Below are 27,466 nucleotides of genomic sequence, written 5' to 3'. Positions count from 1 at the left end.
TAGTGGATTGTTCATCTCCGTTGTGGACGTAGGTCTGTTGACTGAACCACGTTAAATATTTGTGTCTCTTTCGGTATATTTCTCTTTTATTGTCTGATTCATCGTCGTTCAAGGTTTGCATTACTAGTTTCCACATGAGACTTGATTTTTTCAATCCTAACACCAGCCTCAGTAGTTTGGGTTTAGATGATGTGGCCATTGGGAAGAAGAACAGAGATTACTTTACCATAACTCGTATGAACAGTCAATACTTACATTTATAGCAAACTGTTAACAATTCTTCTTCTCCTAATTTGAGGTACTGTCTACAATACCCAGGGGCGAATTTAGAGGCGCAAGGGGTTCACCTGAACCCCCTTCGTCGAAAAATTATACTGTATATATAAGAAAAAATCTATTTTTTCCCTTTATATATATTATATTTTGAATCCCCTTGACACAACCCAAAAGCATAGCTTAGTGGTCAAGGGGGTTCAAAACCTTTGTGAGGTCACTAATTCGATTCACATTGGCCACAATTTCTTTTAGTTTTGTAACGTTTTTGAACAATGCCCTACATTGCTCCAAAGTGTTGTTATCCCCAATCCACAAAATCCTAGTTTATGCATTGCTTTGGACTTTGTTCCATCTAACCAACCTGTTGTCAAGTTGGTTTCGGTTCATGAAGATGAATGAAATCAATATTCACTCAGTTATGAAATTCTCGCTCTTGGGATTGGGAGCGATCAAACTAGTTATTGCTGGCGAGCCGTTAAGATTCCACCACCTAACTTATTAAAAAGTGAACGAGATGGCCGAAAGAGGAAGAACATTGAGGTCTTACTTAGAATGGGGGTTGCTTTGCATTTGGTATGTTGAAACGGAGGATGATGATCTTGATATAGAAGTTGATGTTTTGGATATGATTAATGAGAGCTACATTGGTCATGCTACTCTCCCTAGAGGTTTCTTCTCTAAGTTGAGCAGCACTAATATATCGGATTGGAATGGCCGGCTCTCGTTTGCCGAACTAGTAAAAGACGAGCTCCATGTCTTGGTCTTAGACGATTACAGGAAGCTCAAATGGATTGAAAGAAAGCGGATCATCAAGCTGACATTCTTGAAACCGGATAATAAAGAGCTAATGACATTTATTACTTGTGCTGATAAGTTTATGTTGTTCTTTGTGAGGCAAGACAAGAAATCTTTCTCCACGTATGACATCAATACACGAGAGTTAATAACTAGCCCACTATCAAGCGACATGGATTCTAGTGAACAGGTCGTATATGCGGTCGCTCATTTGATGTTCCACAGGAGAGCTGTCTAGGAATTAATGGTGTGGTGAATGGAACTTTTATTTTCACATCTTTGCTCAAAGTGTTAAAAGTCTAAGGTTTCGTTTTTTCCTTATTTCCTTCAAATCTTTATTTTATTTTTGTACTCTTTACTATTGTGAATACAGACTTGACTGTTGATGTTTACCCATTGACAATTCCCCAGTTGAATGATTGATTCTGTAATCCATATATAAGTTAGATATATATATTTTCCTTAGTATTGTAATGATTAGCTATGTTCATTACATTTTCTTTTTTACTTCAGACGCTTTAAGTTAGCTCTTGATTTCTAAAACTCGTAATTTTCCTCGTGTCATGTAGTCTGTTCATCTTCTTTATCAGGGCTGCTAAATTATTAAGAACTCCCTTTTGCAATCTCTTTTTCTGTAAAAGGAAGAAAGAAAATCATTTCCCCTTACAAGTTGTATTGCGAACCTAAGTTGACTTCATAACGGCCTATATGAGATAGGGTCAATTGGGATTATTGGGCCGAGTAAAATGTTGGAGAATTATATTTGGGATCCAAGCCCAGTTAGCAAATGGTTAAAAAGGACAACGGGATTAGAAAGAAGCATTATTCGAATTATGTTGAAGCCTCCGCTCAGTCTATTCTTTTCATCTACTCTGCTGAATCCGTCTCTCATCCCTTTTCTTCTTAGTTTTAGGTTGCAATTTCTCTTCCCATCTACTCTTTATTTCCTTTTGTGTTGTTTTCTACTATCCTATTGATATTTGGTTATTGTAATTTTGTTTAGTGAGTTAATATAATTAGTTGGTTTGGGGTCAATATCCAGTTTGCTTCAAGTTGTGTGTTGATAGATCATTCGTCCAGTTATCCATAAAACACTTTTTGTATTCCGTTAGTTTCAATAAATTGAATATTTCATAGTCTTACAATTTTTTCAATTGTCAGACTATGAAATGATATTGCATAATTTGTAAATTGCAACTTGAAAATGTATTCTAGGTTCATGTATTGCGTCCACATTAACCATCTACCATATTAGATTTATATTGGACCTTGTTAGTGGGCAAAGAATAGTGAAAATAGCACGGGCTAGCTAGTTTTCGGACTGGTCATTGAAAAATTCATCGTTTGTAAAATCATTGAAAAATAGTCACTATTTTATTGCAATACGGAAAGTTCCAGCATAATATACTGGAGATCGGTGCACCTGTGTATGAACTTCCAGCATATTATGCTGGAACTCCAACACGCGGAAAGTTCCAGCATAATATACTGGAGATTGGAGCACCTGTGTATGAACTTTCAGCATATTATGCTAGACCGGTATATTATACTGGAACTCCAGTATATTATGTTGGAAGTCCAATATAATATACTGGAACTCCAATATATTATGCTGGAAGTCCGGTATATTATGCTGGAGTATTTTCCGGACTTTAAACAGTGTTTTCGTTCAGATTTATCTTTATATGAAAAGTGACTAAATTTCGATTACTTTTGAAACTGTGCCTATTTTTGAATGAGCACTTATAAATCTGGCTATTTTTTAATTTCTCCCCAAAGAATATGTTATAGGAATTTTTACCCCCTATAGCAAAGGTTAACACCTTATTTATTTTAAATAAATACCATTTAAAAAGATTATATTCTATAGATACCTTTTAAGGTTTATAGTAAAATATTTAATTTTGGTTACCTCCTAGCCCTAAGCCACTAAATACGCTAATCAGTTACAATATTTTCTTTCTCTCTCTACTTTAATACATCCTACTCTCTTCCACATCCCATTAAAATTTCTGATACTCTTCCTCTTCTCTGTCTACTTTGAGAGGAGTTTTCTCTCTCTTTTATATCGATTCCATTTCAGAATCCTTACAAAGTTTGGCCATACACGCGCACACACAGTTGAATCAATTTCCTCAAAGAAAACAATTATGTCGTTAACTTCAGATCCTTCAAAAGATTCTAGATCTACTTATTGTCGTAAACAGAAGTCTCTCGGTCTCCTATGTTCCAATTTTTTGAGCTTATACAATCGGGAAGGTATTGAAACCATAGGGGTTGATGATGCTGCACAGAGATTAAGGGTGGAAAGACGGCGGATCTATGATATCGTGAATACCGTCACTGCCAATTGAAAAAATTGAGATATGGATGTTGTAGGATGATTTTCTGTTAATATATATCAATGTATTTTCATGTATTTCATTGTACTCATTGTCTTTTTTTTCATTGTAATTCAATGTATCTCATTGTATTCCATGTATTTCATTGTATTCACTGTTTTTTTTCTCATTGTATTTCAGTGTATCCCGGTGTATTTTATGTATTTTATTGTATTCACTGTCTCGCTATATGCCATGAATGTATTCATAAGTTTTTTCTCAATTAATATAATTTATTTATTCAGATGTATTATATAATTTCTCTGAAGATTGCTATGTTTTTGGGGTATTTTTCGGTTGAGAATCTTTTTATAACTGAAAATACAAAATTTGTGTATTATAATTGAGTTTGTTGAGTTATATTAGAGTCTATTATGTTAGTTGATTCACTTTCTCTTTTAAAAACAGTGTCATCCCCTACCGTGAATACAGTCGAATACAATAATCTGTCCAGTTGTAATCACATGTTTCACTCCATGAATACAGTCGAATACACTCGAATACAACAACTGATTAGCTAGACTCCCCTGATTCACGCCTATTTTTGCGACTGTATTCATGAATACTATAGCTTAAATACATCAAATACAACTTATAACCACATAAAAGGTATCTATAATCCGTAATATAACAAATGATATCTATAAATGACTAATTACTACTAAAAGATAGTGCTTTATGAAAATTTCCCTATGTTATATCGATCATCGTGGGCTTTGTATGATTGTTGACCTATTTCCGATCAAGGAAGCACTCGATCATAAGGATATTGTCAACTTTGAGAGTGATAAAAATACATATATAATTGTTATACAAGTTTTTCAATGATTCTGGTGTCCAAGGTTTCAATGAAATCTTGGCGTTTAAATTCTAACTAGTAAATTTTTAATTAGTATGTCTTTTTCCATTCAAAACATCTAAGGACTCGAAGCAAAAATAGATGGTATATTGCAAATGGTGTTTGATTAGATGGATTCGACAAATAGGTCCATCTTTTACTACATATAATAAGAACACCTTTTGGTATCGTTTAAAATTGTGATTTAGAAAAAATAGGCGTTTCATCAGAATAAATAATATTTAAATGAAACTACAAACAAGAAAAGACAAACTGGACAAACCTAATAGATAGAACAAACAAAAGAGGGGGGAAGAAAAATAATATAGTAGAGATCTACGAGTAATTCTCAGATGGTAAAATACCTGTTTTTACAAATACTCGTGTGGTCTCTATTGCATAAAATAGTCCATAATTGCTTGATTAATGTTTAACAAGGTAAAGATCTTGTAATCAAAAGTTAATTACTCTCCAATTCATATTATCTCTCTTGCACACCCCTTAAGGATAATTTTCATAGTTGATACAAGTATATTTGTATATGTCTAAACTATTATTTATCTGTCATTAATATTTTACTAAATTAACAGGAATAAAGTTACCATATATAATTGACATTATGGTTAAACCAAGTGGCAAGCTAATAAATGTCAATAGTATATGGTAACTTTATTTTATATTTGACTATTTTAGCTAAATAAAAATATAATATATATAATATAATATAATATAATATATATACACATACACACACACACACACGAAATTTGAATTAAAAGATAAGTTTGAATTTATAGAAAAAGTTTTAAAATTTGAATTTAAATTAAAAATAAAATTTATCTTTTTTTATCATGTTATCATACTTAACTCGGTTAATTATCATATGCAATCATGTTAGGAACTTTTGTTATTTTTTCTAATTATTTAAATACTATTTTGCCTCTAGCAAAAAAAAAAAAACTACTCCATATAACTATAAAACTCTTTCACATTTAAAACCCTATAAGTGTAGTTTATTGAAACATTGTAGCTACTAGATTTGAATAAAACAAAATTCTTTTAAAATAAATGTAATATATAGGGTACACGTCTATGTTTATCTAAATAAAAAAATCAGTCAATATTAAAACAAAGTTATTTCTTTTTTCTTCTTGAAGAATATTTATTTGAAGAGTCAATTTGCATAAATGGACATCAAACAAATAACAAACCTTTGGCTATACAATTGTTATCATTAATTTCAATTTAGCACATTCAAGAAATTGAAGGGTATAAGCTGAAACCCCTTCATTTAGCTGTAGTCAAGCCAATATTGCAAGGGTATAATATTTTTTTTGTTGAAGAATATTAGTTTTGAATCATTAGATTATGTGAAAGGTTTTTTTTTTCAAACTCAACAAGAGAGAAATTTGTTTCTTATTGATAGTTTCTATAGTGACTTTTAAGTGTAACAAAGAGTATATATAAAAAATAATTGGTATGCCGTGAAATATTTTTTTAAAATGTAAATAAATTATTTCGAAAAAACTTTTTACTTTTTTTAATTTAAAGATAATAAAAATAAAATATATTTTTGAACATTAGTAGAGAGTTTTAAAATTATTATAATAGAATTTATATCATGGATAAACTCAAAAAACCGAAATCTTATGGAATATTTACATAATATCCGGCCATATTTATTGTTTACTTTTTATAGCTAATATAAATAGATGATATACGACAACATACGATTATGCACATATTATTTATGAATTATATATAAATTCAATTTTTAATTTAAGTGGTCGGGTGAGCACCTATTTAGGGTGATTAGATAAAACCAAAAGAAAAATATGAAATAATTTCAACCAAAGACTAAAAATATAATTAAAGTTCATATGTAGAAATTTATTAAAACTCATCCTTTTATAGTGAAATAAATTAATTTTTTGTAACAAATAAAATAATGACATGAAAAATAAGATAAAAGAAAATAAATATTAAAAAAAAATGTTAGACAAATCTAAAAACGAGAAATAAAATATGACAACAAATTTCTTCTTATGTTTCATTTTTGTTGAATATAAAAAATTTGAAAGTTAATCTCATCGATTTCAAATATATTTTTCTCAACTCAAATACATAGATTATAAGATAAGGATATCTTAGAATAATTTTTTTTAATTTACATTATGGGTCGTTTTTATTAAATCACTATTACTAACAAACTAATATGATATTTGAATTGGAATGCAATTTGAGTAGTTTGCATTGAGGTTAAGCCAAGTATGGTGTCGAAAAATAAACTACTTGACAATTTTAAGATAATATATGCAATATTTTATAATAATAATCAATTAATTTAATATTTAATGATTCAAAGAATAATTTTTTTTTTGTATATATAGGGTATTAAAAAATTCTAGGGCTAGACTAGAGATATCGATAAACTTAAAGTGGAGTCATACTGAAATAAATCCGGCCAAAAAATCATTTAAATTTTTAGATAGCCGATTAAAGTGAATTTTAAATTAAGGATAATATCTTCACTTGCATCATTATAAAGATAATCATTATTATACTATATATAAAGTTTTAGAAATTATAATTTCAAATTAGAAATATTTTTTGAAAGATAAAATCATACCAAATAAGAGTTCAAGTCGTAGTATAAGAGATTAAAATTTCAAAATAGAAATATTTTTGAAAGATAAAATCATACCAAATAAGAGTGCAAGCCGTAGTATAAGAGTCACGTCGTAATCAAAGAATCGTTTATATCATGTCAACCTTTGTGCTTTGCCATAAATATGAGTTATTATTTCACTTTGTGGCTATTTTTAGGTTCCAATGACACCTATGAGAATAGTGCAAGAATAAAATTATCACTACGAGAATTGAGAAAATGTTAGTCTTTTTTCATGTAGTGTTTCTTAATTATTATCTGGCGATTATCTATAATTATTTAGAAGGTTTAAATATTAAGATTAGTTACATATAATTCAAGTAACTTAGATATTTAACATGGTTAATGTCAACTATCAAAATGGAGTAAAAATAATTCACTAGCTAAAGAATTTTTTATATTTTTAGATAGCCAACTAAAATGAGTTTTAATTAAGCATAATATTTTCAATTATATTATTATAAAAATAATTATTATTGAAAAATAATGTTTTAGAAACTGAAATTTTAAGAAAGAAATATTTTTTAAGAGATATCAACACACCAAAGTAGTAGTAAAAGAGTTATCCAAAGAGTCATTCATTGCCTCAATATTTTATTGTTTTGCCATAAATATGAGTTATTATTTTGCTTCCTGACTATTTTTAGGATTCAATAACACTGGCAAAAATGGTATCAAAAAAGAAAAATAGAAGAAATGATTAATTTTTTCATGTAGTTAATATCCAGTTACTATCTATATTTAATGAGAAAGTGTAAATTTTAAGATTATTTAAATATAATCCAAATAATTTAAATATTTGACATGGTTAGTGTCCGCGCATCCGCGCGGGTACTAATCCTAGTAAACTGACTTTATGTTTATCTAAACGGTCATAATTTTAAAATAAATGTAGTTTTTCGAAACGATTAATATTTGCCATCACAAGAAATATTACTCTACTTTGTTATGTGTATGATATAAATATATTCCTAAGGGAACACAAAATATAATTATGGTTTCAGTTGGAAACAACAATTGATACGTTGTCGAATTCTTCGACCTTTTTGCCTCTTTTAGTTGAGCAAAAATCATAGTACTGTAACACATTTATATCACTAGTAAGTTGTCACTATACTATTTTCCCTAACCCTTCCGCTATTAATTTCGTACCATATTTATTCATCTGCAATTTATTGTCTACCTGATTATCTCCCTTTCTAGTGAAAATTATTTGGCACCATAATATCTTCGGGAAAATGTCAAATCGAAGTGCGAATAGGAAAATAATAAAAATAAAAGTATTTGTTTTTTTTAATAAACGAGATTGGGATCTTTACACAAATAGTCGGTTATATTTATTGTTTATTTTCTCTAGTCATATACATAGATTATACATTGATTATACGCAATTATACACATACTAGTCTTATGGTACGCGCGTTGCGCGTGTAACTTATCTAAATGAATATAAAGCTTTTACAAAACCATATAAACGATATTTGAATTATAAAGTAAAAGTGTAATTTATATTTAAAAAAATATTGATTTTATATAACTGACTCAATAAAGAATATCGATTTATACCTTCTTTAATTATGTTTTCTTTTTCTCTTTTAATTGTTTCATTAGATTGAGCTCATATGTTGTTATATCTTAAGTCTTTGCAAAAGCTTCCAAATTCTAATCTTCAATTTTTGAAGGCTTAAAATAAGATCTACAGTTTTATTAGCAGATTTCCAACGTACGTTTATATGCACTTTATCTAAGACATATATGAAAAAAGTCATAATTACTTTATATAATTCAAATAAGCAAAAGATTTATAATTAATTTTCTATTTGGTTTTGAATTCCTAATAATTAGGTGTTTCTATACATATGTAGTTCGAATAAGGTAATATTTAATAACTATAATTTTAGATTATTTTAAAATCTTAAATATTAGGAGAATAACTAAATTACGATTATATCCAATATATAACCTATTTTTAAAGGGTAAAAAAGGTGAACGACATTTCGCTAAAGGCCTTTGTGCTTTTAATATAATATAGATAGTACATAAATTATACATATATTATACCATCACCGGCTATTTTTAGTTTAAGTGGTTGAATGAACGGCTATTTGGGTTAATTTAATACACGGAAGAGATTTATATTCTTTCCATTTCAATTTAAATGTTTTATTTTGTCTCTATAATCATGTTAATCAAATTTCTAATAAAATAATTAAGTGACTTCGTGGCTAACACTAACTCAATTTAACCTATTCCTTCATTAACTTTAAAAAAAAAATTATAGTTCATGGATGAACGATGAAATGGGCTGACACCTGGGAGGGGACTGGGATTGGTTTATTGAGAAATGAGGCCCCACCAACAAATTGTCCAAATGAGCTTTTTTGCAAGTTCCAAATGATAAGTCCAATAAAAATTGTAGTGAAGTGATAAATACTTCTTTATTTTTAATAAGATGTTTTGGGTTCGCTGAAGTCGCCTTTCTTAGGAGCGCGTACCCCCTACCGTGGGATTACTCAACTTAAATTCAAATTTTATCGGATATCAATGCGGGTACCGAATACCAGTAAGGAAAAAAAAAAGTTGCAAATGATAGGGACTCATCGATGGGCTTCTTTTATGTGAACCGTTCATAGGGTTCCAGTTAGGTAATGAATGTTAAGATTGTACAAATCAATTCTCAGCCGTTGACGCTTCTCTCTTTCCACAGATGCTGCCATGTGATAATTCGTCACTCCAATATTCAACCGTTGTTTGATTCATCTGCAACTTGTTCTTTTTTGTTTTCCATAAGTCTGCGTCTAAAGTACTAGTCAAGATATGATATTTATGTCATATCGTTCTAGACGCTGAGATAACAATAACAAACCAGTGTAATCTCATAAGTAGAGTTTTGGGGAGGGACGGAGGGTAGTGCACGCTACCTTATTCTTATCTTGCAAAGGTAAAAAGACAATTTTCGATAGACTCACGACTCAATCAAAACAATTGTAGACGCTGAGAATGATGTTTTGCACAAAGAATAAAAGGGTTTGATTTTAAATAACGATGTTGAGATTGTCTTAGGCTCTTAGCAGCATAAAATATAGTAGATGAATTGTTATGACTTATGAGTTAGATTGTCTACTTTACTTGTTCGGATATTGCTAATAAGATGTCTTCTATTTTTCATATTGTTTATTGAAACCTTTTAATCAAATCAATTAATGAAGATGGAGAGGTAAATCTCAGCCTAGTATAATAAAATCTAGATTAAATGATGCAAGAGATGAACGAGGTAAATAATGCTTCTTAGTATGTCGGAACCAAATGATTAAGCATAAATGTGATAACTTCAAATGTGGAGAAAATATTGTAATGAATGCGATTAGCCAAGATAAAGGAAGATGTATGGATTTCAGAACTGTAGTAAGCAAAGTTGTATCTTTTTTTGTATTCACTTTTCGATCCCCCTCTACAAAATGTTCTCCCTCTATTTATAAGGGACAATCCCCTTTTAAACCCTAAAAAGGTATAACATAAAGAATATTCGAAAAGCATATTCCTACTGTCTCCTGCTACGCTTACATTGCTGCAGAAACCGTACGCTCGCTAACCACTGTCAGTCATCACCCTTTATAACAACCAAAGGATGCTACATCGTAAGGACCTTGTTCCTTGTCGTACTCAATAGTGGATGTGATCGTCCAAATTTGGACCTATACACATATGCTGTCACCTAAAAAATACATAGACTCTCTTATATAAAACGCTAGTACTATTAATGGAAATACCAGAGTTCAATATCTGGAAATTGAATGTTGTATATAGTCGTGCAGATATTATTTAGTAATAGAGTGTTTTATGCTACAAATCAAATATTATTTTTTTAAGCGCAATTTTATGCTGAGATTATTTTTCTTACACGAGTCAACCAAACGACACTTCAATTACTTCATGGTATGTTGTTGGGGACTGCAAACATGAGTGTTCTAGACGAGGGTAGAAACCGATACCATATTTCACATATGAACAAGAAGTCCCATGGAATAAATAAGAAGGGAATGAATTGAGTTTTGTTTTTAGGTATATTTAGAGACATATTCCGGATTTTAATTTTATGGGTTCTAAATTTCAAAATGATGATTGTAGTGCTAATAACCGGAATATTTAATGAATTTTTAAACACAAATATATTATTTGAACAAAAGCTATTGAGTTACTCGAATATGTACCCGGACTCCTAGCTCCTTTAGAAGGGTGGGAACATATGTTTCACGTGATTCATACGGGTCCTGCAATAATATGTGTGGTGATATAGCATGAGCTTTCTTTTTGATAATGTGAAGAATTAACCCAAATAGCCGTTCACCTAACCGCTTAAATTTAAAATAGTCGATAGAGATATAATATATGCATAATTTATGTATTATATATGTATGATTGTGTATAATTAATGTATAAACTATGTATATGGCTAAAAAAGGTAAACAATGAATATGACTGGTATGGAGCTCGACTAAATTTGAATTCGCGCAGGAAAATCTCACATTGGGGATAAAGCCCCGAGAAGTTTCACATTCTAGTTAGCTCATATGCTCAATAAAAAGAGAATCTTATAGAAATGTCCCAAATAAGTTTCAACTTATCAACCTCTAGCCATTAATCATAAACTTACCAAAACTAGCCAAGCACATATAAAAATTGAAAACCCAAATAAATAAAGTTTTTTCTTCCTAAGAATCACACGCAAAGATCCCCTTCCATATTTTTAATCATGATGGAAGACGGAAAGGAAATTTTAGGATGCGGTAGCAAAAAAGGAGATGAAATACAAAATATCTAAGCAGAAAAGGATTTTTTTTCAATGGGTATGGTTGAAATTCATTGTAGACATACAGATGAGTCAATAAACAAAATTTGAGGAAGATTTGAGGTGATTTGGACTGATTTAGTATCAAAATCTTTAGTTAAAATCGAGTTCAAAAAATTCTTCTGCGACACATGTATCAAACATATATAACGCATGTATCTCGCACGTAGGTATACATGGATATACATGTAATACACGTTTGATACAAATATGATACATATGTGATACACAAATGATACATAGTGTGATACACATATCATTTTTTTTTATGATCATCTTCTGCTTCGAATTTTTAATTCAAACTACCTCGAAACTCCACCGAATCATCCCAAAACTGAGATTCAGGCTCCTTAAGATGTATCCAATCTATTCTAATGACATTCGCTCAAAAAAAAGCAAAAATTTAACCTTTTTTTTTTGCTACAAATAGCTAATGGCTAATATTATTAATATTTGACTAATATTAATAATATTTTATAAATTGACTAATTTATGTAATATGCTACTTATAAATGGACTTAACTGGTAGTTTCCCGAATAAAAATCACCCGCCTAAATGCTTCACTTCTTTACGTAGAGGACTAACTTCACTTCTAGTTGCAGGAATACCAAAAAGTATTCTATTTAGTTGACGAGCTTTTACGAATATAGCACAAGTGACAGACACGTAAATATGAAAACCATGCGGACAATGATGGAATCTCCCAAATTATGAAAGAAGACAAGTACATTTTTACAATTAAACCTTCAATTATGTAACTAACCTGTAACATGGACTGTCTCACTGCCTCCTCGACAAACCTCTCCTACTTAATCTTTAGTGCTTGCAATCTTAACCTCGACAAACCGAAGACATGACAGTAGATAGAAAGTTGTGGAGGTCGAGCATTAAGGTTGTAGGTTAGGAATACGTAATTGTGCATATTTCTACGGCACACCAGAGTGAGGCTAGTATGTTAGGGCTTAGTCTTACACTGTCAATGGCTAATATTGAGCCACAATACTATTTCGTTCCTCTTAGTGTCGGGCTTTATTTATTGGTTATTGTTTTGTTTTTCATTTATTTTCTGGTTCTGGTAATGTTGTTATTTGTTCTATGATTTATATTGATCGTACTGATATATTGCCTCTTTTCGTCTTCTTTCCGGCTTCTTGAGCCAAAGGTCTTTCGGAAACAACCTCTCTACCCACTCGGAATAGGGGTAAGGTCTGCGTACACACTACCCTTCCCAGACCCCACTATTGGAATTTCACCAGGTCATTGTTGTTATTGTTGTTGTTGTTGTTGTTGTTCTTTAATGGCGGTTCGAGTCAATTTGGATGCATAGCTTATTCTACTGCATATCTATTACACCTTACATCACGGCCTAGACAGATGAAAAGAAATTATCTAATTTAATCATTTTCACATGCTTCATTGACAACTAAGAGTATGTAAGTGCAAAAATTAAACACCCAATCTTTTGGGGAAAAAATCGAGTTAATAGTGCAACCAATATTTTGTCCTAAAATGCAAGATTTGTGCAAGAATGAAAAGATTTTGAGGTGCTCCATATTGGTAGATAGTGGTAAGATTTCAATTAGGAAAAGACATTAACATCACATTAATGTCAATTTACTTTCTGATCAGACGAAAATCTAGACAATAAAGAATAGCATTATCAACACAACTTGCTGAAGATTTTGGACTAGGATTGTCAGCTAATATGCAACTGAATAATGTTTAACTTGGACCCCACCAATATTTTGATAACAAAGATCTCAGCCGTAGGTGGGAAATCAACTTGATTTTCCTAACCAAAAGACAAACATATGTGCAGATTTCATGTGCAGATTTTACTATTTGTGTAGTGATTTAGCAATAGCATTAAAAAGACAAGTGTTTGGGCTGTAATGGGTCTCTGTTGTCCATTTCTGGGTAGAGCGTATACACATGGACTATGGTCTCCTGCCAAATAATCTTGGAAGATTTCATATGCACTACTTTTCAAGTCTAATTTTCAGTGATTTATTTTTAGAATAGTCTAACTTCTGTGAACTTAAAACTTTTTATATTATGTTATAATATAATAGTAGCAAAAAAATATTCAAAATAAATAAAGCTATTATAAAAAGGGTAAAGGTAGGCCAAAGAAGTATTGGGAAGAGTTTACTAGGCAGGACTTGGCATTGCTTCAGCTCACTGGGTACATAACACTTGATAGGAAGGTGTAGAGGTCGATGATTAGGGTAGAAGAATAGTAGGTAGTCGAATGTGTGTCTTCCACTTACCGGTAGTAGTAGTAGTTAGTTAGCCTTATTTTTCGGTTATTGACAACCTTGATTACTACATGTTTTCTTATTATATTGTTGTTGATAATGCCTGCTCTCTTATTACCCTGTTATGGTAACTGCTTGTTTCTTATTATTCTGCTGGTGGTCTTATTGTCGTTACTGCTTTCTTTTTCTTTATTTGGATCGAGGGTATATCGGAAACAACCTCTCTATCCTCAAAGGTAGGGATAAGGTTTGCGTACACACTAACTCCTTAGACCCCACTCGTGAGATTATATTGGGTTTGTTGTTGTTGTCGTATAAAGACATTTGACTGTCTAAGACTACTACATATAAATTACTCCAGTGTAAGTAATATACGCTTACAATATATATAACTTTTTATATCATCATGTTAGGTTTAACTTATAACAACAACATGATTTTTTCTTATCAATCTATTATAATAATCTGAAAAATAAAATAATAACGTACTAGAACTAATTAAATTGCATTGATGATATAAATACTTGTTTACTCTATTAGTATATAATATGCATTGAATTCAAATTTATATTATAAACATTGATGGTAATTTTTGACACACAACATAAATGTTTAAGGAAAGCAGTATAAATAGAAAGATTGCAAGGTTTCTCGTGAGAACTCACAAGTCAATAAAGCTGACCGCCATTGCCATTACGCCACCACTCCAACTTGATCACTCGGGAACTTGTGATTCCAAATGCTTCCTCTATTTCTTCAATTCTAGATCTTCTTCAACTTCCATTTGCTAACTTTCTTCTTACTTTTCAAGATTCTTGATTCTACTAGGAATTTTCATTTTCCTTTTGGTGTTTGGTTATTTCTATGATCCGTGCTTCTCTGACACTCTTGTCTTAACCCTTTAATCCTGCAATATAAAAGATCATCAGTGTCCAGGTTCAAAGTCTAGTCTTTTCATTATCTTATTTTATTAAGCTTTTAATGCTATATTATGGAACTTAATGAGTCCTAATGGAGGATAATAAATATTCATATTATTGAAATGTTATTGTAATGCTTTGAAGTACTAGTACTAAGCATATTATAGCTAACTTGGGTTTTGGGTCACTGACCATTTTTTTAATTAGTGATATTTTCTTTATGTATTTTATACTTTTCTTGGTTGCTTAAAAATTAGCTACACTCTCCCACTTTATTGGGATTAGAATAGTTCTACTTGAATTGGATCTCATTGACAATCATATTTTTGGGGGGTTGCTGATTTTCTTGATTGGGTGCAGAAGTGTAATCAACTGATATGGATACTTGCTTTGTGGCTTTGAAATCAACTGCCCATTTGGGGAGAGTGAGCAAAGGTGGCTTTGAAAATGGTGAGAAGGAGTTTTTGGGGGAGCAGATTAGAGGGAGTTTAAACAACAATAATCTCAGGGTTAATAATTTGTCGAAAAGTTTGAAACTTGAGAAGAAGGAAAGCAAGATCAAACCTGGGGTTGCTTTCTCTGTTATCACTACAGAAAATGGCAAAGAAACTCTGGTAAAACTCATTTCTTTTTATTCTTTGGGACATGTCTTGGTTCAACTAATGCCACAGTAGTGTTGTAGATTTGGTGGAAAGAAGTTGATATATATAATATGAACTGTACTCAGCAGAGATGGATCCAAGATTTAAACTTGATCGGTCCAACGTTTAATCACTGAGTTCACTGTACTTTCGAAATAATATTTGTTGAAATTTTAGTAGTTTTTTGCTATATATTTGTGTTTCATGTAGAAACAAGTTGATATGTGTGATATGAAATATACTATGAATGCAGGCGTCCAACATTCAAGATTTTTAGCGTTGAACTCACTGCACTTTTGCAACTATGTGTTGCTAATAATATTTGTTGAAATTTTAGTACTAGTTTTTTACGATATATTTTGGTTCATGTTGAAAATACTGTGTTTGGTTGAACCTACAATATATAGGCTCCATCAGCCTCTGATTGTGAATGTTTGTTGGATCTGTGTAGACTGTAGAGGCACCACGTTTTGACAGACGACGGGCAAATCCAAAGAATGTGGCTTCAGTCATACTAGGAGGAGGTGCAGGGACCAAGTTATTTCCACTTACAAGTAGAGCTGCAACCCCTGCTGTAAGATATCTATCTTTGCAGCTCATCAACTTACTTATATTATAGATGACTTAATGTCCTAGTTAAATCTCTGATATTTCGTCCTAGTTGAATTTATTGTTCTGAAGTTTATTAAGGGGAAATTGGACCATCTGTGTATATTTCATATTTTTACCTTTTTGTTTAGGATGTGCTAGGATTTTTCTTGTTGTATTATTAGTTGATTTATATCTTAAACAGATCGACTAGAAATAGATGGAGAACAGGTGTACAAGATCGCAAGTTGATGTTCTCTATATCGGTCATTTTTTAAAGATTCTGATATTTTGTGCCACATGATATCAGGTACCGGTTGGAGGATGCTACAGGCTAATAGACATCCCAATGAGCAACTGTATCAACAGTGGTATTAACAAGATTTTTGTGCTGACCCAGTACAATTCTGCTCCCTTGAATCGTCACATTGCTCGAACATATTTTGGCAATGGTGTGAGCTTTGGAGATGGATTTGTTGAGGTTAGAGACTGTATTTATGAATTTCCTGAAAGAACCCGTATTAGAGTCCCATGTTTGTTTTGTCGTGTTTGTTAGATATCACGGGTGAGCTAATAAATATGGGACTTTTCTAGTGCTCCAACTGATTTGTTCAAACTAAATTTTCAACAATGCAACAACTTCGGATGATTTGCTCTTTTGTTTTTTCTGTGTTCTTGGTTTGTTTTACTGACTGAAAAGGAATTCCTTCATAAAACAGGTGTTGGCTGCAACTCAGACACCTGGGGAAACTGGGAAAAAATGGTTTCAAGGAACTGCAGATGCTGTTAGACAATTCATATGGGTTTTTGAGGTTAGTCTCTAAGACTTTTGAGGACACTAATCCACCACTTCTCTTCTGTTGACCTGATATAATTTATGGGGAAAATTTCAATTTTCTTTATTGTTTCTTGAATTGGTTATTATGTACTAGTATTTTTGTGATTACAGTTGCAACAATTCTTGCAGGATGCCAAGAACAAAGATGTTGATAATATCCTTATATTATCTGGGGATCATCTTTATCGGATGGATTATATGGACTTGGTGCAGGTATGTCCATTTTCACTATACCTATACCCTCCTCATTCTTGTTTAAGAAAAGTTTCTGACTGTCTCCTTCAAACAGAACCATATCGACCGGAATTCTGATATTACTCTTTCATGTGCACCGGCCTGCGACAGGTTTGTTTAAATTTCTATGATTTGATTTTTCATCATTACTAATAAGCAATTAGCTATGGTTTCTTCACGTTAAGTGAATTGAGTGATCAGAAATAAGAGGGAGAATAATGTTTCTACTTTAATGCTATATTTGGATACAATATGCATTTTTTAAAGTAAAAAACAAGACTTCTCTTTATACCTCATTGTGATTGCATTAGGCTGAGTTTAAGCTTCATCTTTTCAGCCGAGCATCAGATTTCGGGCTGGTCAAGATTGACAGTAGAGGCAGAGTTGTCCAGTTTGCTGAAAAACCAAAAGGTTTTGATCTAAAAGCAATGGTAGGTGTAGTTGAACTCTTTTCTTTTATGATCTGTGCTGATTTCTTTATACATGTCAGTGTTAAATCAACCAGCATAAGTATAACAGGATATGATCATTTGATTAGAACCTAAACCCATCCTTTTATGAGAATGCGAGATTCAGAAAACAAAAGAAAGGCAAATTCAATTTAGTAATTCCAAGTTATCTAATTCAACATTCAGACTGGTTCTCCTACATAATTCAATTCATTATCTGTTGATGAGACTTGACCTGATTACTGTTCTTTTTTCGCGCTGCAGCAAGTAGATACTACTCTTATTGGATTATCTCCACAAGAAGCGAAGAGATCCCCTTATATCGCTTCAATGGGGGTTTATGTATTCAAAACAGATGTATTGTTGAAGCTGCTGAAATGGAGATATCCTACAGCTAATGATTTCGGCTCTGAAATTATACCAGCAGCCATAAATGAGCACAATGTTCAAGTAAAGGATCTTGGATCTTCCTATTGAAATTATATTTGCGTATGAGTTCACTGGTTATGCAACTGAAAAATTAGCTCTAGTTTTACCTAAATTTATGATATTTTTTCAGGCATACATATTCAGAGACTACTGGGAGGACATAGGAACAATAAAATCTTTTTATGATGCTAACTTGGCCCTCACTGCAGAGGCATGTTGCAAATTTCCCTTTATGCTACTCATCATATGCAATGAACTTGTCCTCATCTTTTAGAAATTTATCTTAGGTGATTTCAAATCAGTGCATAATCCAACTGATTGGTTTTCCATTGCAGTCTCCAAAGTTCGAATTTTACGATCCAAAAACACCTTTTTACACATCTCCTAGGTTCCTTCCACCAACCAAGATTGACAACTGCAAGGCAAGTAGATAAATAGAGCAAGTGTTTTGCATTAACAGTTCTTTTCTAGATTCTGATATATTTCTTTTGCTGGTTTTCAGATTAAGGATGCCATAATCTCTCATGGGTGCTTCTTGCGCGAATGTTCAGTGGATCACTCCATAGTGGGTGAAAGATCGCGCTTAGATTGTGGTGTTGAACTGAAGGTTTGCATGTACCTTAACATATGCATTTATTTTCTCTCATTCATGCAAAATGCGCTTTTGTTTCTAGTGCATTTTCTTGTACACTATGGACCTCAAACACCGGTTTTACTCCCATTTCAGGATACTCTGATGATGGGAGCAGATTATTACCAAACAGAATCTGAGATTGCATCGCTGCTAGCAGAGGGGAAGGTACCAATTGGAGTTGGAGAAAACACAAAAATAAGGTAAATGGACATTGAATTTAACAGTGATTATTTCAGGAGACTTATATGACACTAAAAAATTCTTACAATTCGATCATGGTTTTCCTCATACAGGAATTGTATCATTGACAAGAATGCAAAGATAGGAAAGGATGTTGTGATCATGAATAAAGATGTAAGCTTTTTCCCGTCCTCCTTGGACCTTCTTTTATGCTATGTTGCACGGATCCTTCATTTGTCTTCACAATACCCATGTCTAAAGGGCGTGAAAGGGTGTCGATACTTCATGTAGATTCTTTCAAATATACTAAAAATAACGAGTCCGAGCAGCATAGATTTTCTTTGCATCTTAATTTTCAAATTTCAACTAGTAAAGATATTATTGGAGTTATAGAGTGGAACAAATAGAGGGCTTATATTCCTGAGGCCAACTAGTTTGTTTATTAAGGCATAATTGATTGATTGAGCGATATTTTTAGAGTTACACTCTCACTGCTGTTCATTTCATTGAAACTCAGGGTGTTCAAGAAGCAGATAGACCGGAGGAAGGATTCTACATAAGGGCAGGATTAACCATTGTAGCAGAGAAAGCTACAATTAAAGATGGAACTGTCATATAAATATGAGAAGCATCTCTTGTTGGTCTACTAGAGATTCATTGGAAATTAAAATCTGGACTTGAAGAAGAACAAGGGTGACCTATTTCCCAACACAACCAAGCAAATTCAGCAGCTGACACACTGAAGGAAGCTTTCTGTGCTCATGCAAAAAGAGGAAGTATAGTCGAGGCACTCGTCTAAAATAAAAGTGAAGCTGCACCTCTAGATACCTAGTTCATGTTGTAAGAGTCAAATATACGTAAAATCACTGTTATAGGTGTAGTATTCTGAAGAATAATGGTTATTACTCAACCTAGACTTCTACTACTGTAAAAAAGAAAACTCTACGTTAAAAGAATATCTTACGATGTATCTCTTATCATGAGCACGTGCTTTTTGCCCTATATGAATTACCTCCATAATTTCAAAACAAAATAATTTCTTTTCAGTATTTGCACTTTTGTGGATTTTGTGGCATTTTCTGATAATTGTTTGCATTTGTCTATGCATTTTTATTTAATTAATGAAAAAATACAAAAATATATTGCATTTGCACGAAGGATTTAATTTTACATTAGGTGGTAAATTAGTTATTTTATAAAAATGAAGAAAAAAAAAATCAATCACAAAAATAGTTTATTTTGTACATTTTTAACTTTAGCTTTTGATTTTGGTATTTTTCCTTTAAGTTTAGTTTTTAATTAATTGTGATAATTATTATCTAGGTTTAATTAGTGTTTTGATAGGTTAATTTGGTTTTAGGATTTAACTTTGATTTTTAATTTAATTTCGAAAAAAAAAGAGAAAAGGAATTAAAAAAGAACTAAGAATGGAAAAGAAAGAATTCAGTTCTGGGCCAAGCATTATAAGTTTCCCCAAGCCCAAGAGATTTCCCACCAGAACCCGTGTGAACCCAGCCCAAACACAATTCTTACCCGGTCCAGCCCCATCCCAACCCAAATGACCCCGTTTAGGTTAGTTTTGATCTCAACCGTCGAGGTTGTGAGATCAAACAATTGAGAAGTGGGGATTCGTAGGTATATTATTGTCCAAACGCCTCCCCCCTTTTCATCTCATCTTTCTCGCCCTATCTTCAGAGAGTCGAACTCAAACCCTAGAGCCGCCCCTTTTTCCACCGCGTCTGCCTGGCGGTGCCACTCCGAACCGCCCCCAAACTAACACCCTGAAACCCCCATGACCCCCTCTTTCCAAATCCCTAACCCATATCCCTCGAATCCTTCCCAAATCCGTCGAATCCTGAATCTAAGGATAGAGCTCGAAGCCCCAAGAAGTCAAAATGGTTCAATCTTTGATTTCGTGGCTTGCATGGCTACTTGCCCTTGTTTTTCTGAAGGTTGAAGGGTGATTAAACACGAAAGTGATGTTGTTCACTTGTTTTTTACGAAGAATAACTGGGTAACATCACTTTTCGTTTAAATCAGTATCAATTAGGTTTCGAGCTTTGATTCGGTAAGTGCCTCCTCGTAATGTATTTTATCTTCTTTCACTGTTTCATCTTCCTCCCCATCCCTTCTCTTTTGGTTTGGTCGAAGTTTGTTTGAGGGTTTTTCCGAGTTCAAATTGGTTCCATTTCTTGTTCTATTTTCCTCGTTGTCGTTGTGGAGCTTGATTATCTTATTTCTTTAGTCCGCCCTGTCTTGTTTGTCTAAGTCTTTGTAATAATAGCACAATTATGGTTTCATCATCAGTTTAATCACTTAGTGAATGAAATTAGGCCCATGATTTAATTAATTTGTTGTTATGAAATTGTACTGGTTAGTTCATTCAGTTTGCTTCTGGTTTCGGCTGTTTTTAAAACAAATGGTTCCAGACTTCTTTGTTTAGGGAAAGTTTGGGTCAGTTTCTCAAAATTGGAGTCATCGTTTGATTTTAATTGGACTCTGAGGAATCAGAAGCCCAAGAAGGAACTGAACCTGGATTATTAACCCGTATCAACTCAGGTCTTTGGGTCAGCTTGACCTATGAGTTGTTGAGTGTAAATAACAGGGGTATGGGGGTAGTTTTGGGTATTTGCTTAGGGGAATCTTTGTATAACAGATTAGGAAGCTTCTTAGAAGCTGACTTGGGGATTATTTTGAAACTTTGAAAACTAAATAGAGATATCTCGGCAAAAAATGAAAACATGAAAAGGGTCTAATTGCAAATCTGATTTTGTTTAAGCTGCCCTACTTCCTTGCCTATAAAGGCATGGTTTTCTTGCCTTTCAAGGCAAGGATTGAAGAGAAAAAAATCAGGAAAAAAATGGAAAACGGCTGGAAATACTAAATATCATTGTTTCATTGATTCTCTTCTTCATTTATTGGTTACAATTTAGTCTCTGAAGTAATTCATGAATCATTTGGGGGTTAAAATGGATTCAACTTGGGTTTGTGGAAGTTTGATTTGAAGTTGTTGAGGTCACTGTTCAATTGAAATTGTTTTCTGGACTGTTGCACCTCACTCTTGGGTTCGAGTTTGGTTTTATTGGTTATTCCTAGTTGTTGGGTTCTGCTACTTTGCTGCTTGGCTACTGACCTCCTCTTGCTTTCTTTCATTTCATATTCAGGTACATGTTTCTAGACTCACCTCGCATGAGGCTTGATATTGAAGTGAAATAAAATCTGGAGTTCTAAATATGGCTTCTACATATTCAGATCCTTTAGTTCAGTTTCAGTCTTTTTGGAGTTAATTGATGCATTGTATGTTCAACATGAGAACTCTTAGTCAGCTTGCATCTGTTTGGAGTTAGTAGAGCCCTTGTAGTTAAATGTTGCTTGCTTTTGAATCTCTTACTATTATAGCTGGTCTTGGACTGTTGAGAAATGGAACTTGATAAAAATATTGATCATTAGCTAAATTTTGTTATTAAGCAGTGTTAGCTAAGCGTATGGTGTCAAATCCCTTATGCCTTTGCAGCTCATTTGAATATTGAGGCCTAATGATATGTCCAGGATTTCATGTTACTGTTTGATAGATTAAGCTGTATGATATGAGTATTAGTTGAATGTTTTATTTTGAAAATCAACTGTTGGTTTGAAGTTGTTTGAGAATGATGATTTAAGGCAAGGAAAATGAGATAAAGTGAAATATATGTTAGTATACGTGTGCTGGGTTTGGGGAATCATGTTAGTGTAGATTCGAATAATCTGCTTAGGAATTGCAATAACAGCTTGACAGATTCAATTGATAAGGGCCTGAACTTTATATATTTGGCTATTTCGAGAATGTTAATGGTTTGTTTGTTCACGATGTTGACTCAGTAGATTCGTTCTTCGTGATTCTGTAACGGTCATTTGGAGTCCAATTTCCTTACTCGAATTTGGTTGATGAGGCTCCATCTAGACTCGATGCCGAGTCAGTTCGTGAGAAAACTTGGGCTCTCCCCAGGCCCAAGTCTAAGGTCCTTTCACGAGCAGGGCCTTGTATATGCTAATGTTTATGTTCTTTTTATTCGAACCAGCTCTTAATTAATAGTTGCATTGGACCAAACCATTTCATGTAATTAAAATACCTGCTGATCTCACTTGGGTTTATGACCATTAAAAGCAATTTGAGTCTTAATCTAGAATAGGCTCAAACATCTTAGGCCCGTTTAATTAAGTATTGTTTTTATAATAAATCGAGGCGCGCCGTGCCGAACAAAAATGACAACTGCATGGCCCTCGTTTAATTAATTTTGTTTATCCTTAGAAATCGAGGCGTGCCATTTAGCGAATTTTCATGGCCCTCGCAAAGTTGCAAATTCGTAATTGCTTTAGGCGCGTTAGTTTAATAATATTACTTTCCTAAATTCGGGTGCGCATTTATGTGACCCAAATCCAAATCACAACAATGTTAAAATATGTCAAAGATCATGGGTGCATTTATGTGACGTGGTTTGAGACGTGTTTTAATGACGTTGCAATTTTCTCTAAAAAATTAATAAAAGCGGATAAAAAGTTAAAATTTGTGTAGGTTCATAATTGTTTAAAATCAGATAATTAAGCCGAATATAACAGTTGAGCGACCGTGCTAGAACCACGGAACTCGGGAATGCCTAACACCTTCTCCCGGGTTAACAGAATTCCTTACCCGGATTTCTGGTTCGCGGACTATAATACAGAGTCAACATTTTCCTCGACTCGGGATTTGAACCGGTAACTTGGGACACCATAAATTATCCCAAGTGGCGACTCTGAATCTTTTAATAAAATAAATCTCGTTTCGATTGTCAATTTAATTGGAAAAAACTCTCGTATACCCCTTCTGGAGGGGTGTAGTAAAAAAGGAGGTGTGACAGCACTGGCGACTCTGCTGGGGATCGAACCCAGAATCTCTGGTTCAGGGTTGAGAATTTGAGCTTAGATGAATTGTTGTATTTGGTTTTATCTATTATCTTATTTTATTACATGTTTGGGCCTAATGTGCTAAATGTTGCTTTTACAGCTTTGATATTATCTGAACTGTATATAAACTACTACGAAACCCTTCTCTTCTCATCTTCGGGGATGTGCTCGCTGGTCGAGACTCCCTATTCTGTTAGTGTCATACTTTGAAATAAGAAAGAGGCTCAGACAAGTTACTAAGCCGGATGGCCTTTTGGTTCCCGGTACGTAGCCCCCTCCTCGGCTCGAGTTGTCCGCTCGGGTACACAGTCTAGAACACATACCCAGGTTTTTGAACCTAGAATAACGTAGCTTCATACCGGATCCCTAGTAGGAACGTTTGTTTGCATCATGTGCATTTGACTTTGGAGACTCAACACAGGGGTTGGGTCTGTCTAGGATAGGTGTACCCGAAATATAAAGACCATTATGATGCATCTTACTTGCTACTTGTGCATTCATTTGCTTCGGATTTGCATGTTGACCGGCTTATAAGGAAAATTTAGAAAGGTTAATGAGATGGTTGAGAGGGATAAGTGCCTATTAAACCAATGTCCCAAAACATACCGAAACTCTGCCGAAATTTTGAAAAAAAGAGAGGGAATTTTGTTGTTTTCAAAGAAGAAAAAAAGGGAAAATATTTGTGTTTTAGAAAGGAAAAATAGTTGGTTTTATTTTGTCAAAATTGCCCGAACTACGCCAATTTGATTCTCACAAGGTGTGGGATACGTAGGCAACCCCCATTGGGTCCAACTTTCCTTTTGCAAAAATAGCCAAAAAGAACAAAAAATTTATTATAAATAGGTAAGGTGATGCCATTTTTGTCAAAAATAGCCGAATGTCCCCAAAAGAATGCTGGAAGGCTGTTTTTTGCAAGAACGGCCACCTTGTGTCTTTTTTCCAATTTTTGGCTAGCTAGCGGGCACAGCCTTAAAATCTTCCTCCGGAAGTGCTGAAAGACCGTATTTGCACAAGCTGGGTTTTTTTAGTTTTGTTTTGTTTTAGAAGTAAGAATCTGAAAAAAAGTGTCAGCTTTGATTTTGAATCAAAATAGAGTAAACCATGATTTTTTGCCTAACCACCTTAATAAATGTGCAGAATGAGCACAAGTCAAAATTTGCCAATAACAATCATGAACAAGATCCCTTTGGAGTTGCATATATGATGGGATGATTTGGGTGAGTTAGGGTGAGACACGGTCAATCTATATTTGGGGGGCCTCACTGGGTTGTTGAAAATTAATCCTGGGGGAGACATTATAAATGCATTGGTTACATTCTGGGACCCGGCCCACAACGTATTTCATTTCTCAGATTTTGAATTTACCCCAACATTGGAAGAAATAGCCGGATACATTGGGGGTCCCAAAGTTCCTCTAAGACACCAGTACATGATCGCTCTGAGGGTCGTAGTCGTACACAGGTTCCTAGATTCCTTGAAAATAAGCAGGGGGGTCCACAACCCAGACTTGGCAGCTGGTTTTTGTACTCTGCAATTTATATACAACAGATACGGTCATATAGGGGGGTTCAACAAGCCATAGAACAAAATCTGCAGCAAAGGAAACCGCCTTAAATGGGAAGAACACAGGTGTTTTGCATTTATGGTGGTCTTTTTGGGACTTTTGGTGTTTCCTAGAAAAGATGGGAATATTGACATACGAGTAGCTGGGGTTGTCAGCACTGTGCTCACTCAGGCCAACAGTACCCTCACACCCATGATAGTAGCCGAAATCTTCCGCACTCTCACAGCCTGTAAAGCCGTAGGAGACTTTTTTCAGGGGTGCAATGTATTGCTGCAAATGTGGATGATCGAACACCTATGCCATCGTCCTCAATTTTTGAGTTATGGGTCGACAGAGAAAACATGCATAGAAGAATTTTATATGAGGGTTGAAGGGATCAGCTTGCCAGAAAGGGTCACAGAGTGGGTAGCACGCCTCCATTCCATCACTGCAAACCAAATAGAGTGGACATTTGGGTGGTTGCCTGTGGATGAGATCATATACATGCCAGCCACCGGGCCTCATTTCCTCTTGATGTGACTCGGGAGTATCCAGCCTTATGCCCCATATCGGGTTTTGAGGCAGCTGGGGAGATGCCAAATAGTTTCGAGAGATTAAGATCTTAGTTCCCAAGTAGTCGAGATCGGATCTAATGGTCAGTTTCATGAAGCAACAGTCCGCCAAATTTGGAGCGAATGTCAATACTTAATAGTAAATACCTGTGTACGTGATCGATCCAAAGGTAAGGTTTCACTGGGGTATCCGGCTTGGTATAGAAGAGAAATTGAGTTTGGGAGGCCGGCCAAAAGACCCCACCTTCAGGAATTCGTCGAGGCGTCACAAGAACAATGGGCTTGGTTGGCCAAGGAGAATGAGTACAGGGCCACAATAGGAAAGTTGGAAAAACAATTCAAAGAACTTCAATTCGAAAATAGCTTGCAAGCCGCGACAGATGAAGGGGAAAAGAAAAAGCTGACCAAAGAAAATGAGGATCTTCGAGCCCAGATTCAGAAAATGAAAATAGCGGCAAAAGATCCCGTCAGAAGTGCCAAAGATGAAAAACTCATAGATAATCTGAGGCAGAAAGTGAGTGACTATAGTTTTGATTTGAACAAAGCAGAAAGTGAACTAGCCAGGGCTCGAAAGCAATTGGCTAAAAATGCGGATGAACGAGCACGCCTGGTCAAGAAGTTGAAAGAAAAGTACGACAATGAGGTCGTGGGATTAAATAAAAGGGTCGTTGCCGAAAAGAACAAAGTGATCAAGCAGGCGAAAGACTTTAAGGCAGAAAGAGAACATTGTTATACAGCATTGGCACAATTAGAAATGGATTTACAACAACTTCAGGAGCAGAATCATGTGGCCGAGCAAACTTTGGAAGCCAGGGGACCAGCAGATCAGGCGTTTGTTGCAAAAAAAAAGGAGTCATAAGAGAGAGAATTAGAACCATAGCCGATTACATTGTTGTGAAGTGCCAAGCCTGTGAGAATACGAATTGCACCACCTTCTTCGCGGCAGTGAGGACATTTGTTAAACAGATAATGAGTGACTTGGATAGACTTCAAAGGGATCTTTCATATAGGCCCGCGGCGAGACCAAATGATGTCCCTCGGGTACCAGGAGCATTAATGTATTCATGATTTTTCATTTGAGTCTGTATTTCCTTTTCCGTTAGAGTCTGTCAGTTGTTTGAGTCTGTATTTTCTTTCTGCTGGAGTCTGTCAGTTGTTTTCGAGTCTGTATTTTCTTTTATGGGAGTATGATAGTTTATATTTGGAGTTTGTATTTCGTCTTTGCATCAGAGTCTGTTAGTTTCTTTTGGAGTTTGTTGGTTTTGAGTCTTTGTAATCAAAGCATTTGTTTTTTTATGAAAATTGAAAATCCCAAAATATTTTATTATTTACTTTCACACTTATCTCCCAGAACTACGCTCGGTCTGATTCATGCGGGGTCATGATATGTAGGCAATAACCATAGGATTCGACCATAACCAAAAAAAAGAGAGAGGAAAAACAAGAGAA

At 33.9% G+C, this 27,466-nt stretch overlaps 1 protein-coding gene across 3 annotated transcripts; it reads left to right on the top strand.

Annotated features, from left to right (window-relative positions):
• The first annotated feature begins 14,489 nt into the window (after positions 1–14,489).
• On the top strand, positions 14,490–20,012 carry LOC107826565 (glucose-1-phosphate adenylyltransferase large subunit 1). Of its 3 annotated transcripts, none has more exons than XM_016653553.2 (15): positions 14,490–14,795; positions 15,347–15,600; positions 16,079–16,201; positions 16,526–16,696; positions 16,935–17,027; positions 17,183–17,266; positions 17,343–17,398; positions 17,625–17,718; positions 18,001–18,186; positions 18,296–18,376; positions 18,501–18,587; positions 18,668–18,772; positions 18,893–18,999; positions 19,093–19,153; positions 19,497–20,012. In XM_016653553.2, the coding sequence occupies exons 2-15, from the start codon at positions 15,364–15,366 to the stop codon at positions 19,596–19,598; spliced, it is 1,587 nt and encodes a 528-aa protein (XP_016509039.1). In that variant the 5' UTR covers positions 14,490–14,795; positions 15,347–15,363; the 3' UTR covers positions 19,599–20,012. The 3 variants fall into 3 exon arrangements, with proteins under 3 accessions (XP_016509039.1, XP_016509038.1, XP_075074266.1); XM_016653552.2 differs by having other exon boundaries at positions 14,615–15,002; XM_075218165.1 differs by lacking the exon at positions 19,093–19,153 and having other exon boundaries at positions 14,615–15,002; positions 18,893–19,022; positions 19,458–20,012.
• Positions 20,013–27,466: the final 7,454 nt, after the last annotated feature.

This window comes from Nicotiana tabacum, chromosome 7 (genome assembly GCF_000715075.1).
Source record: "Nicotiana tabacum cultivar K326 chromosome 7, ASM71507v2, whole genome shotgun sequence".
Taxonomy (NCBI): domain Eukaryota; kingdom Viridiplantae; phylum Streptophyta; class Magnoliopsida; order Solanales; family Solanaceae; genus Nicotiana; species Nicotiana tabacum.
This window is presented reverse-complemented; position numbering and strand designations above follow the sequence as displayed.